Source organism: Fragaria vesca, linkage group LG2, assembly GCF_000184155.1.
Source record: "Fragaria vesca subsp. vesca linkage group LG2, FraVesHawaii_1.0, whole genome shotgun sequence".
NCBI lineage: Eukaryota > Viridiplantae > Streptophyta > Magnoliopsida > Rosales > Rosaceae > Fragaria > Fragaria vesca.
The window spans coordinates 14,127,216-14,139,686 of record NC_020492.1 but is presented as its reverse complement, the minus strand read 5'-3'; the positions used below and the strand labels follow the sequence as shown (position 1 = coordinate 14,139,686).

Below are 12,471 nucleotides of genomic sequence, written 5' to 3'. Positions count from 1 at the left end.
CTTCTTCTCTCTCTCTCTCTCTCTCTCTCTCTCTCTCTCTCTCTCTCTCTCTCTCCAGCATCCATGCCCCTTGAGAGTCGGTGGCATTCCTCACCCTTTATGGGTGCATCCCTGAACACTGTCTCAGATATTTCCCTGAGCTATGTCTCAGTTTTGCCTTTTGTTCCTTCTCTTTTCTTCTCCTTCGGTTTCCTTCCCCCCTCCTTCCATCTTGCCCCAATTTTCTTTCAAAAGCTTAGCCCCCAAAATCTCTCCCACCCATCATCTTCATCTACCCAGAGTTTATCTTTTCCCTCTCAAATCTGTACCATGGCTTGGGTGTTGCAGTGACTTCTCTCAAACGCGATTTCTCGCATCTCAATCGAAAGATAGGTAGAGCTTATGCTCGGGTGCATGCACCACCTCCTTCTTTGTTCTATTTTCGGAGTCATTTGGCTCCATATGTTTTGGGTTTCTTGTACCCAGATTTGTTCCTTGAGTTGTGGGTGCAAATCACTTGTTATGATGCAAATTTATCATGTGGGGATGATAAACTTGTGTCCAGATCCTCTTTTCTCTTTTCTTTTTTCGTTTTCAGGGTTGTTTTGATCGGGTTTTGCCGTAGGGGTCTTCTCCCAAGCTGCGATTCAGTTTCAACTGTCATGGCCGAAGTCGTAGTTGGTGGCGCTAGACTTGTGGCGGCTGAAGTGGATGAGAAGTGTAGCATTAGGGTTTTCTTTTGTTTCCTAGTTTTAGTTGGGTCTCCTACTGTTTGTTTGGGTTCAATCTCATTAAGTTTTGTATATTTTAATTTTAAAAGTCTTTTAAACCAAGATGGATTGAAATTGGGCTGTGTACTTCTTTAGGAATGCCTCGGAAGTACATAGACCAGTCACAACCTTTTTTTTTACTAGGCTTTTTGATGTAAAATTTCTTACTTAATGCAATCTTTGTTAATCGTCCAAAAAAAAAAAATGTTATCAACGAAACCACATAGGTAAGATAAATAATTATTATTTTTTGTCTCAAAATTGGAAAGCGCTGGACTACGCCTGAGTGCAGTATGCCAGGAGTGGGCTCGACCACGTGGCAGAATTTAGTCCATATAATTCAAATTTGAAGGTCAAACAAGTAAATTTCGTATTTAACCTCCGTTAACTGTAAAATCCCCTCGTTTAAGATAAACCTAAGCAAACTACTCCTCATCCCTCTCTCTCTCTCTCACGTCACGTCAAGGCTGGAGTTGGGAGGTTCTTGCCGACCATGAAGGAGCAGGTGGAGTCGGGGTCAAAGATTGGCTCGTCGAAGAAGATGACGATCGGGTCGACACGCAGCGGAGGAACTCGGTCGATTTCGATCCCGATCGAGATTCGACACGCGACGGGGAGGTTGGACCCTGCCTCCCGACGAAGCAACGATGAGCTCCTTGTTTTCGTCGCTAGCTATATATAGCTATAAGGATGGGTTGTTCAAAATTTGGAGGAGGGATGCATTCTGAGATAAACGAGTGATGGACTGATGGTGTAGGATTCTTGGCAACCGGTGGAGTAATGGTTGTGTTTGAAAGTTGAAACTTTGAAGTGGTTGAATCAGATTATTGGCTTGAGGAGATTGAGCCATTGAGTTTACAACTTGTGCAGGCGTGTAACAGTGATCGTAAACTCGTTTATCGATGATATAGAGGATCACGTCTTGGCCACGTATAAGTTATGGTGTGCTCTTTAGTGGGTTTGAAATTACTTTGTTACTGTCACTAGTTGATCATGGTGAAAACTGTTGTTTCCTCTGCAATTGAGTTTACCGGTATACCCTTCCGTTTTGACGGTGCCTTCGGCGTTAGAATTTGGGGCGTTCTTCAGCTTTTGCCCTCAAAATTTATCTTTTTCCAAATTCAAATAATATTATAATAAAATAAATCATATATTTGAAAATATAATGTGAAATCATATACGATATTTGAAAGTGCTAAAATTTGGCCCTCTCCTCGGTAAGGCCTCCACCGCTCATCTAGACTCCCACTTCTTCAATATCAACAGATGTTGATCAGATTTAAATATTGAATCTGGATTTCTGGACTCTCAGCTCAGCTCATCCAAACTCTACATGCAGCATCCGACTCTGACCCAGAACCAACCCAGGTAGCTTATCTCCTTCTAGTTCTTCATTTCTGATCACCTTCATCTCCATTCTGTTTTTTTTTGGTCAAATAAACTTCATTAAGAGACCCAAGGCCTGATCTCCATTCTGTTCTATGATGAAAGATGTAGGTGACCTTTGTTTTCATTGATTTGGGTCCTCAATTGAAGATGTGGGTAATGTATCAGTGGAAACACTACATGGATTACGTTATAAAAAAAATGAACTGTAGCTAAACCTTCCATTTTGTTGTATAATTTCATGTCTTCAGTTTTATGTTTTGCTGCTGTTGAATGGTTAATTGGTATATGTGGAGCTTACTCTTGGTGATGGACACAGTTGCCATTTACAAATGATGTTTCCAATGTCCGAAGCAGTATACGAATCGGAAAATCTACAGATTTTTTGGGCAATGACTTTAACCTCCAGCATATTATAGTCAACATTCTTTGTTGTTTTTGCCATTGCACCTACCTCCAAAATTTTGGACCGTTTGGTATACTAGTCCAATACTAACTTTATTGTTTGTTGTGTTAGTTACTTTCCTGATATTGGTCTTTGTGCAGCTATTCTAGCTAATCTCACAGTGAAGAGTTGGATAGTTTGCGTAATTGATCCTTATATGAGTCCAGATTCCTGAAGGACCAAAATCTCAGATAAAGACGTTATATTTGGTTTGTGGTTCTGCCTGATTGTGACATTGATGGAGGGTGCAATTAGGTGCTCCGCCAACTATGTTCCTCTTTCGCCTATCAGCTTCTTGGAGCGCTCAGCCATAGTCTACAGAGACAGACCATCTGTTGTGTATGGAGACATCATCCACACTTGGAGAGAGACACTTGAACGATGCACCAGACTTGCTTCTGCTCTTGCCCAACTTGGAATTTCCCGAGGCGATGTGGTAAGAAACATAACTTCTAATTTTTTTTCTCTGTTTGTTGCTATTATTGACTTCTTTGCAATTGGATGTAACTGTTTTTTTTGAGTTTGGAAGTGTTGGCTATCTCTGAATACTATGTAGTTGTACTCCTAATAGATTGCTAAGATGGGGTTTTTTCTTTCTCTTTTTTCTATCCTACTTCTGGAAAAGATTTGAAATTTTGTAACATCCCATTTGTTTATTGCCACTGTGACTGAATGAAAGCTGGTTGTGTGTCCTCCGTATATGATCTTTATTTTTTGGCTAAACTCATTCGCATGTGATTGGACTTTGAATAACATGATCAGAAACGAAAAAAGAGGCTAATCAAATGAGAAAAAAGCCACAGGACAAATACAAAGTAATAATCATGAAGCTTGTAAGATGTAAAGCATACTTAGATCAAAGGTTCAATCTCACAGTTTGCCTCGTACTTTGGATAGGATAACGAACACGCATGCTGAAGCTTGTGAGCTTGGATTAGATAGGGTTTATCCCTTGTCTATCTCTTTTCTGTTCATATTTTGTTTGGGAGTGATACAAAGTTGTGTACATCCCATTCATAGATTATCACAGTGATTGGTAGATTCCTGGTCTTGTTCTTCAATACGATTGAGCTTTGAAGACCATGATGATGACTTGCATCTGTATCACCATGTTCAGCCTACTTCGAATAAATGCAGCTGAGACTTTTGTCTTTTAAATTATCTCTGTAAGGAATGTCTGACTAATTCACAACCCCAAAATCTTACAGATAAATAGTTGAGCCCTAAATCGAACTTTTGGTGCCAAGTTGTTTGTTTGCTAATGATATCCCATCTTCGAATGGTTATCTTTCTGTGTCTTATAACATGACTACAGCTAAATGAACCTATATGCATGTTGTCAAGTATGCCTTACCAATACATGGCCATAGTGTAAAATTCCTTTGTCCTGATTTCCTTTTCTGATTACTATTTCTCCTCAAGGGCTTGAGATAAGAATCCCATTCACCTTTTCTTTCCTACACTTAGAGTCCTCTTTTCCATATTCTTGAAGCACCAATGCACATAATTGTACTTAAATAGTGATATCTCTCTTCATCTGTGCTCAGAAAGAGCTTTTGTTGATTTTCACAGGTTGCTGCATTGGCTCCAAATATTCCAGCAATGTATGAGCTCCATTTTGGTGTTCCAATGGCTGGTGCAATTTTGTGCACACTTAACATACGTCATGATTCAGAAATGGTGTCAGTATTAATGAAGCATTCAGAAACCAAAATCATTTTTGTAGACCACCAATTTCTCCAAGTTGCAAAGGGAGCAATTGATATCTTATCCAAGACCGGAACCAAGGTGCCCCTCCTAGTCTTGATTCCAGAGAGTGATCAGTCATCCCCTGACTTCTCCAAATCCCCTTCAGCAAACTTAGAATATGAGAGCCTGTTAGGAAAGGGAAATCTCGATTTTCAGATCCTACGGCCGAAAGACGAATGGGATGCAATTTCGCTTAACTACACATCAGGCACTACTTCAAGCCCAAAAGGTGTCATTTATAGCCATAGAGGTGCATATATCAATTCCCTGTCTGCAGTTATTCTCAATGAGATGCTATCAATGCCTGTGTATCTATGGTGTGTTCCAATGTTTCATTGCAACGGATGGTGCCTCACTTGGGCTGTTGCGGCTCAGGGTGGCACTAATGTCTGCCAAAGAAATGTTACTGCAAAGGGAATTTTCGCCTGTATCTCTCAGCATCAGGTGACCCACATGGGTGGTGCACCTACTGTCTTGAACATGATTGTAAATGCACCGGAAAATGATCGGAGGCCACTTCCAGGAAAGGTAGTGGTCATGACTGGGGGTGCACCACCACCATCCCAGGTACTGTTCAAGATGGAAGAGCTAGGGTTCAGTGTTACACATTCATATGGTTTGACAGAGACTTATGGCCCTGGGACAGTTTGCTCTTGGAAACCTGAATGGAATTCTCTACCTCGAGATGAACAAGCAAAAATAAAGTCACGGCAAGGGTTGCAACATATCGGAATGGAGGAACTTGATGTTAAAGATCCGGTCACGATGAAGAGTGCCCCTTTTGATGCAAAAACCATGGGGGAGGTTATGTTTAGGGGAAACCCTGTTATGAATGGATATTTCAAAGATAATAAATCAACACAGGATGCATTTAAAGGTGGATGGTTTCGCAGTGGAGACTTGGCAGTCAGACACCCAGATGGTTATATAGAGCTAAAGGATCGTTCCAAGGATATTATAATTTCCGGGGGAGAAAATATTAGCACAATAGAGGTGGAATCAGTGCTTTTCAAGCATCCAGAGATTCTTGAGGCAGCTATCGTAGGAAGGCCTGATGAATATTGGGGGGAGACACCCTGTGCTTTTGTGAAATTGAAGGATGGTTGTAACGCTAGTGCAGAAGATATCATTAAGTTCTGTAGGGGTCGGTTACCCCGCTACATGGCTCCTCGAACTGTCATATTCGAAGATTTACCAAAGACTTCTACTGGGAAGGTGCAAAAGTTTGTACTGAGAGAGAAAGCTAAGGCCATGGGAAGTCTCTCCAAGAGTAGCATCAGCAAACTGTAAAGGTTAGTATTGTAAGTTGGTGATTTCATATCACTTCATAGCAATTCAAGTTGTAAAATTGTAGCATTTACAATTTTCCTATAAAATTGTAAATGCTAAGTACCTCAATACCATAAAATTAAGTACCTCAATACCATAAAGTCCAGTGAACCTGTTGAAAGAAATACGTAGACAGGTGAATCAGCCCCATGCACATATATATACAATTGTTTTCCTTCATGAATCTTCTTTCGTTGCTTCAGTAACTGTTCAATGATTTAGCTTGCTCCTAGTTTGGAATAACCAATCTGATCCTTCAAGATTCAGTTGGATCTTGATTAGATTAAGTAAACACTTTATTTTGGTTAAAGCCAACCATATAGTAATTGTCCAAAACTCGTAGAATGAACCTATGGTGGCCTCATGTACTCAAACCACACACATCTCATGTCAATAGAAGACAGTCAGAAGACTAGAACCTGGATCAAACAAGAAGTTGGCGATATATATACATGTTTCAGACATTGAGGGTGAATGAAGGCAACACGATCCTTCTGTATTGCCTGTGTTATATTGATATAAAAGAGCAGTATAGGAGAGGCATCTCCATCTCATGGAAAGGGTTCTTGAAGACGACCTAATCAGTGTAGAACTCATAGATGTGTTTCAAGAGCTAGACTTTCCATGTGCTGTGTGACCCTGTCCTGGGTTACTGACGACCAAGAATTTTGTCCCCGACTCCCTGTACAAGTTAAAATATCTTAGTAAAACAGCTTAACTTTACAATTCAAGGCATTTTTATTTCTAAGGATAAATTGGACAGCCATAGGAAACAAAGGGCAACCAGCAGTCCCCTTAAAAAAGAAAGCCCTCCATGCCAGAGGCAAGAAAGCGAATGCAGCCTAAAATAACAGATGCAAGTAATCTGTAAACAGAAACGTAAAGCATGAACAAACGTTAACTTAGTGCTAGGAAAATTCAGGCCAGGCAGATGAATCTGATATGAGTTAAAGGACAACAGAAGTGAAGACCTATGTGCCTTGTGCAGTTCCACTTCAGCAGTTGTCAAGATGTTATATATAGTGTTGACATCTAGCATTTTGCACATATACCTTGTATCATTGTCTCTCATTTTTCATTGAAAACAAAACAAAGGAGTGACATGTAACATTCTGGAAGAAAATTAAGAACTTAATAATCAAATCTTGACCACAAGAATATGGAGTGCAGGGTGAAAGAGTGAAAAGATAACAACATAAATCACTTTCAAGCAGTTTGTGAAATCTCTCCCAAAGTCATCACATCACGCACAACTCTAATTTCTCTTGTCTCACCACCATACTTTTGCTTGATTTTGGGAGGACATGCAATGGAGTGAGAGACATGAATTTCGACGATGGCTCATAGTGTTGGCTTTGATTTTGAAACACCCTATCACCCACTTCAAGCGCCTCCTTCCAGAACCAAATTTTTACACCTTCAAAAAGTATCATGCTACAGTTTCCAAAGAGGAAGAAACATGGAAAGGAGAAGAGAAATCAGTGAACCTGCTTTCATTTGGTTTATTATTTCATGGTTTTGATTGTAAGTTTTTCAGTGATTGTAAGTTTTACTTTCTTTAGCTTTGAGGGATCTTAGGTTGACCACATGATCTGAAGTCTGAACAATTAGTTTTCGATATGGATTCTCAAGTTTGTGAATTCATTCTCATATCAGTTGTAGCTAGCTTGGTTTGTAATTCCTTCATCATCTGTGAAAAGATACAACGATTTAATATTTGTCAATGTTTCAAGTGTTAAAGATAGCTAACATATCAACCCAAAATTGATTAAAAATACCACGGGTCTATTTAGGAACCATCTGCAGATTGTATAGAACATCTGCATATATGGTAGCATTGAAAGACGAATCCGGAGGGCCACGGCCAAGGGCTGAGAACAGACATTTTTTCAGTGCTATCAAGAATGAAGAGGACGTTATCAATATATTTGTACACGACGCAGTAATCAGTAGTTGATTTTCTGATTGAGTTTCTTAACTTCGTAATGTTATATTTTTGCTGTGCAGAATCTTTTAGTAGATGCAAGTGTAGAACGATCAGTGGACGAACAAATCAGCCTAGGCTTGCTAGCTCCACCACTCTTCTGAAACATTGTAATACTATGTCATCTACGGCAACATCAAATTGTCACGCAATAAATCTTGAAAACGAAGCAAGCAAGCATGCCATTACCTACACCTGTAATAGCCAACCAGGCATTTTCACCTCTTTAACCAAACCCATGAGCCATGACACTAAGAGGGAGGGATTCGAGCTCCCTCCGCAATACTTTCAGAACCACCCTGCGCATTGGGGATCTTCCTCAGGACCGTCACCCCACATTGATAAAAAACAAAATGTCAAAAATAACATGACTACATGAGCTTTGTCATGATATGGCACATAACACTGCCTCCAAGAAATTAAACCAAGTTGTGATATATGTAGCATCAGTGATCAGTCAAATTTGAAAACCCAGTTAAACCTGGTCCATGTATTCAAAGACCCCCTTTTTTTAGAAGGCAAAACTAACCTCTCAATTCCACATTCATGAAGCCATTTTTCGAAGCTATCAAAGTTTGGCACATCCCAAGATTAGGGTACTGATCATTGAGGCCGAGTTACCACGAGTGGTAGCTCTGCCTCTCCCAAACGTTCGCCCTGAGGAATTGGAGAAGTATTGACTCGACATAAGCTTTCTTTCTAGAGAAGACCATGGCTTTTGGCCGCTGATAGTTTTCTTCTCCACAACTTTGGTATCATACTATTCCATTATTTCAATTTGTATCCCAAGTTTGACCAAGTTAATGGGTAACTGTACTGCTTGAGGCTTTGTAGTTGGTTTTAATTTTCTTCAACTTTATTAGCTTGTTCAGAAGTTATATGATACCTATTTATCTGTTACAGCTAGAACTTGTAACTTTGATGGCAGTCCCTGTTGATGGAAATCTGTGTGTAGACTTCTCCATGTTGTTAAACATATCAATGACATCATTCAATATATCTATTATCCTAATCTACAAAGTAATAGTTTAGATTATCTAAATGGATTTGTTCAGGGTTCTAGCTTGTATTATTGTTCTATGATCTGTGCACATCTTGAAGAGTCGGTTCGGCTCTCTTTCTCCCATGTCACAGCTTTCAATTATCATTTTTTAATTCCTTAGATCTGACTTCTTCTTCACATAGCTGAAATAATTGTCAGCATTTGTTCATGTACAGATGTTTGTTTGTGTTTAAACAGTAGAGCAGGTGGGAAACTTGGCATTTTCTTACAAGGAACGCATTATGACATTTCAGTATGAGAAGCAGTAGTAGTTTGGTCGATTTGACTACAACGTTTGTTCTTCTTTGTCATATCTGTTTTTTTCTGAATCACATTGTGCTCTTTAAGTTACTGAAATAAGAATCAAGCCCTGTGATCATGGAGGGTGGAGGGAACCGTGGGACTAATGACTCTGAACTCAGAGCAAGAGTATCGATCGATATAACAAGAAGTGCCAGTTCTTCATTAAGGTTTCTCTCTTTAAGTTCATTAGGTGCTCATTCATCTCAAGTAGATGATGAAACTGAAAGTGAGAGTGTGTCAGAGGTGGGAGATATTGGGGATCGAGCTCTTCACAGCAACAGGTACAGTGCAAGTGGCAGTTTCAACTTCTTGTCTGCAGAGGATATGAAATTGCAATCCTATGGATTCTGGGGTCGTGATCCTGCTGCATCTCATGCAATCTCCACGGTATCGCCTTTGCCAGAGCAAATCATTTCTCCCCTGTCAGCTAATGCAATAGTATGCAACGAGGAGAAAAACCAAGTGAGATATTGGTGATACTTTTACTGCATAAAATCTTTGTTAGGTCGAGAACTTGGATATGGTCTATGTTCTTCATGTCTCTATTGAACAGGAAACCAACAAAAGTAAAGATGTTTACATTTTATCTTTTTCTCTGTCAGATCATGCTTGTAAGAAACACTCACGGTTCTTTACATGTGCAGGCAAGTACAGCAAGAATACCAAAATTGTTGGAGTATGGTTCATGTATGACTCATCTAGCCGTCTTTGGCATTTTAGGGGTAACACACTTTAATATTGCTCAGTGTATATACTATTCAGTGCATCTTATTGCATTGCTAATACCATTTAAGTTTTATAGCTGTTAGGACTTAGGAGCATTCATTTCAAAAAAATTGGATAGTTGCATTAGTGAAACAATCTACACTTTTCATAGCTCTTATTCGTTCTGATGTACTTGAGAGAACCATCTCTTATCATATATCATGGAGAAAAGTACTTCTGGTAGAAAATTTTGTATAAAAAGAAAACGAATTATGCTGTTGTAATATACTTTCTGAGAGAACCATCTCTTTTCATAGCAGCAACTCAGCAAGCCCTACTTGCCAGATATATTATTTGACATGTTACAGTATGCAGGTCTTAACGAGATATCTACTGCAAAAATTGTTCGGCCCTGGAGTTGCAGGTGTGACAAGTGACCAAACAGTTCTCTACCTTGACCTTCCTTCTAATATGGTAGTAAGCCTCATTGTTTGTAGTAACTTATTGACAAACATGTTTTCCCATAAGATAGTTTAATTACATCAAGAGGAACTTTTATTGAACATGGTCTATAGGTTTCTATGATCTTTGGTTCCGTATTCCTTGCTCTTCTTCGTATCATTTTGAGATCATACTTGCAGGGCATTGATGTGCATAATAATTTTGTTCCAATGCATTTGTAGGTTGGCTCCTTCTTGATGGGATGGTTTGGTGTTGTTTTCAAAGCAGATATATCACATAGGTCAGAATTTTTGGCAATTGGATTGACAACTGGTTACCTGGGAAGTGTTACAACTTTTAGTGGTTGGAACCAGAAAATGCTTGAACTGAGTGTTGAAGGCCATTGGGTTTTTGCTGGTCTCGGTTTTTTGATAGGTAAGATGGAAAACTTTAACTATTATGCCACAGTAGACATGTTGATAGTTGCTGCAAGTATTGTATTTGAACTTCACAGGTATCTGGTGGGGTTCCTGCTTTGGGCATTTATAGAACTAAACCCTAAACCAAATCAAAATGTAGCTTATTAACTGACTCGGCTAATATCAGCTACTCTTGGATGTGATTGGTGCTCAGGACTGTTTCTAGCTGCCTACTCCATCATTTTTGGGGTAGAGACATCCAAGCTTTGTAGGCAGCTTCTTGTAAGGAGTTCAGGGTCTGGCAGTGCTAGCTCTGAAAAGAGCTGGAGGGTTGACAACACCAAGCGTCACTTGACAGTTTTGGCATTGTTTCTGCTCTTGCTAGCTGGATTATGGAGTATGAGTGGAATATTGATGAGGCAGGAGTTTAACAGAAAAAGCAGTGAGACACAACTATGGTTGGCTTGCATCGTTGGACCTCTAGGTGTCTGGATCAGGTGGTTCTTAGCTCGACTCAATGGACGTGGATTAGGAAAGACAGGGTTTTTGAAATGGATTCCATTCGGTACTCTAATTGCTAATGTTTCTGCAGCTTGTATCATGGCGGCACTTGCTACTGTGAAGAAAGGGGTAAGATTTATTCATCTGATATTCTATTCGGACCCCATACCATGACTACATCAGGATCCAAGACTTTTTATGTTTTATATGTCATCCTCTCATATTCGATAGGAACTGTTAAGCTGCAGTCATTTGCAATTGTAGTTTTATCTTATTTTTGTTTTAGTTTTTATATTTTTTTGTTCTTAGATGTTTAGGGCCATTCTTGAAGCTAGTTAGTTCTCTTCCAAGAATATCCAATAAAATATAGTTTATGGTGCCTATAGTTGAGCATCCATGGTGCCAAAACCATGCGAATTTCATAGCTGCCTGCATTGATATACCATGCTAGCTGGATTAACCTGGTCCATCTGCTTTGACATTTTGAACTGCATGACATAATCTTCGCAAAGCTAACGACTGAGATTATTCTCTTTGTTCTTACTAGGTAAATTCCAATACTTGCGATATTGTTGCAACAGGCATACAATTTGGATTTTTGGGTTGCCTTAGTACTGTATCTACTTTCATTGCTGAGTTTAATGCAATGAGAGAAAGTAAATACCCCTGGAGAGCATACATATACGCCTTAGTCACCATTCTCACCTCATTCTGTTTGGGGACCCTGATATATTCTGTACCTGTTTGGTCATAGGGAGACAATTAAATAGAACACTTTGGTGCTTCTCTAGTGCCCTATGGTCTTGCAGAAGAATTTTCTACAAACCACCTGCAGCCAGTTCCCTTGCCTGATCAAACTTTCTATCTTTTCACCTTTGTTTATTTTCCTCTACCGTTTCGTTGCATATTACTGGGATGCATATTATCAAGAATACTGCAATTAACAGATGAATGCTGTAGTCTACCTTGGAAGTAGTTAGCTAGGCTCTTTTTTATCAAATGAGGACGGAGGACTTCCAAAGTCAGGGTTATTAAAAGATCAAATATTCAACACAAGGAATAAGGGATCAATTCTTTGCTATAGAAGGTATATGCTTCTTCAAAGGTTTGCAGTCACACCATGAAGTCATTGAGTTTTTTGTGTTTCTATTGCATGAAACATCCAATAAAGCATGGAATTCTTTTAGTTTTGTATAATTGTGTTTAGAATGGTATCTGAGTCGCATTTGGTAATTTTGTTTGGATCATATAGTTGCAGAATTTAGAATGAACATTTTCACTTGACTCAATTATGTGCAAGTATCATACACAAAACAGATGCCATATGCTCCCTGCAGCGGTTCTTGTGATTACAAGAGTGGAGCGTGCAGGTGATGGCGTGCAGAATGGTGATTGTTACGAATAGTGGCCTGACAAGT

The 12,471-nt window shown here is 39.4% G+C and overlaps 2 protein-coding genes across 2 annotated transcripts; both read left to right on the top strand.

Annotated features, from left to right (window-relative positions):
- The first annotated feature begins 2,036 nt into the window (after positions 1-2,036).
- On the top strand, positions 2,037-5,837 carry LOC101293358 (probable acyl-activating enzyme 1, peroxisomal-like). The gene is made up of 3 exons (XM_004290462.1): positions 2,037-2,117; positions 2,682-3,016; positions 4,153-5,837. The coding sequence occupies exons 2-3, from the start codon at positions 2,819-2,821 to the stop codon at positions 5,617-5,619; spliced, it is 1,665 nt and encodes a 554-aa protein (XP_004290510.1). The 5' UTR covers positions 2,037-2,117; positions 2,682-2,818; the 3' UTR covers positions 5,620-5,837.
- Positions 5,838-9,062: 3,225 nt separating this feature from the next.
- Positions 9,063-12,238, top strand: LOC101312412 (UPF0695 membrane protein C977.11/PB8B6.06c-like). The gene is made up of 6 exons (XM_004292474.1): positions 9,063-9,449; positions 9,632-9,709; positions 10,068-10,166; positions 10,376-10,568; positions 10,767-11,182; positions 11,601-12,238. The coding sequence occupies exons 1-6, from the start codon at positions 9,063-9,065 to the stop codon at positions 11,805-11,807; spliced, it is 1,380 nt and encodes a 459-aa protein (XP_004292522.1). The 3' UTR covers positions 11,808-12,238.
- Positions 12,239-12,471: the final 233 nt, after the last annotated feature.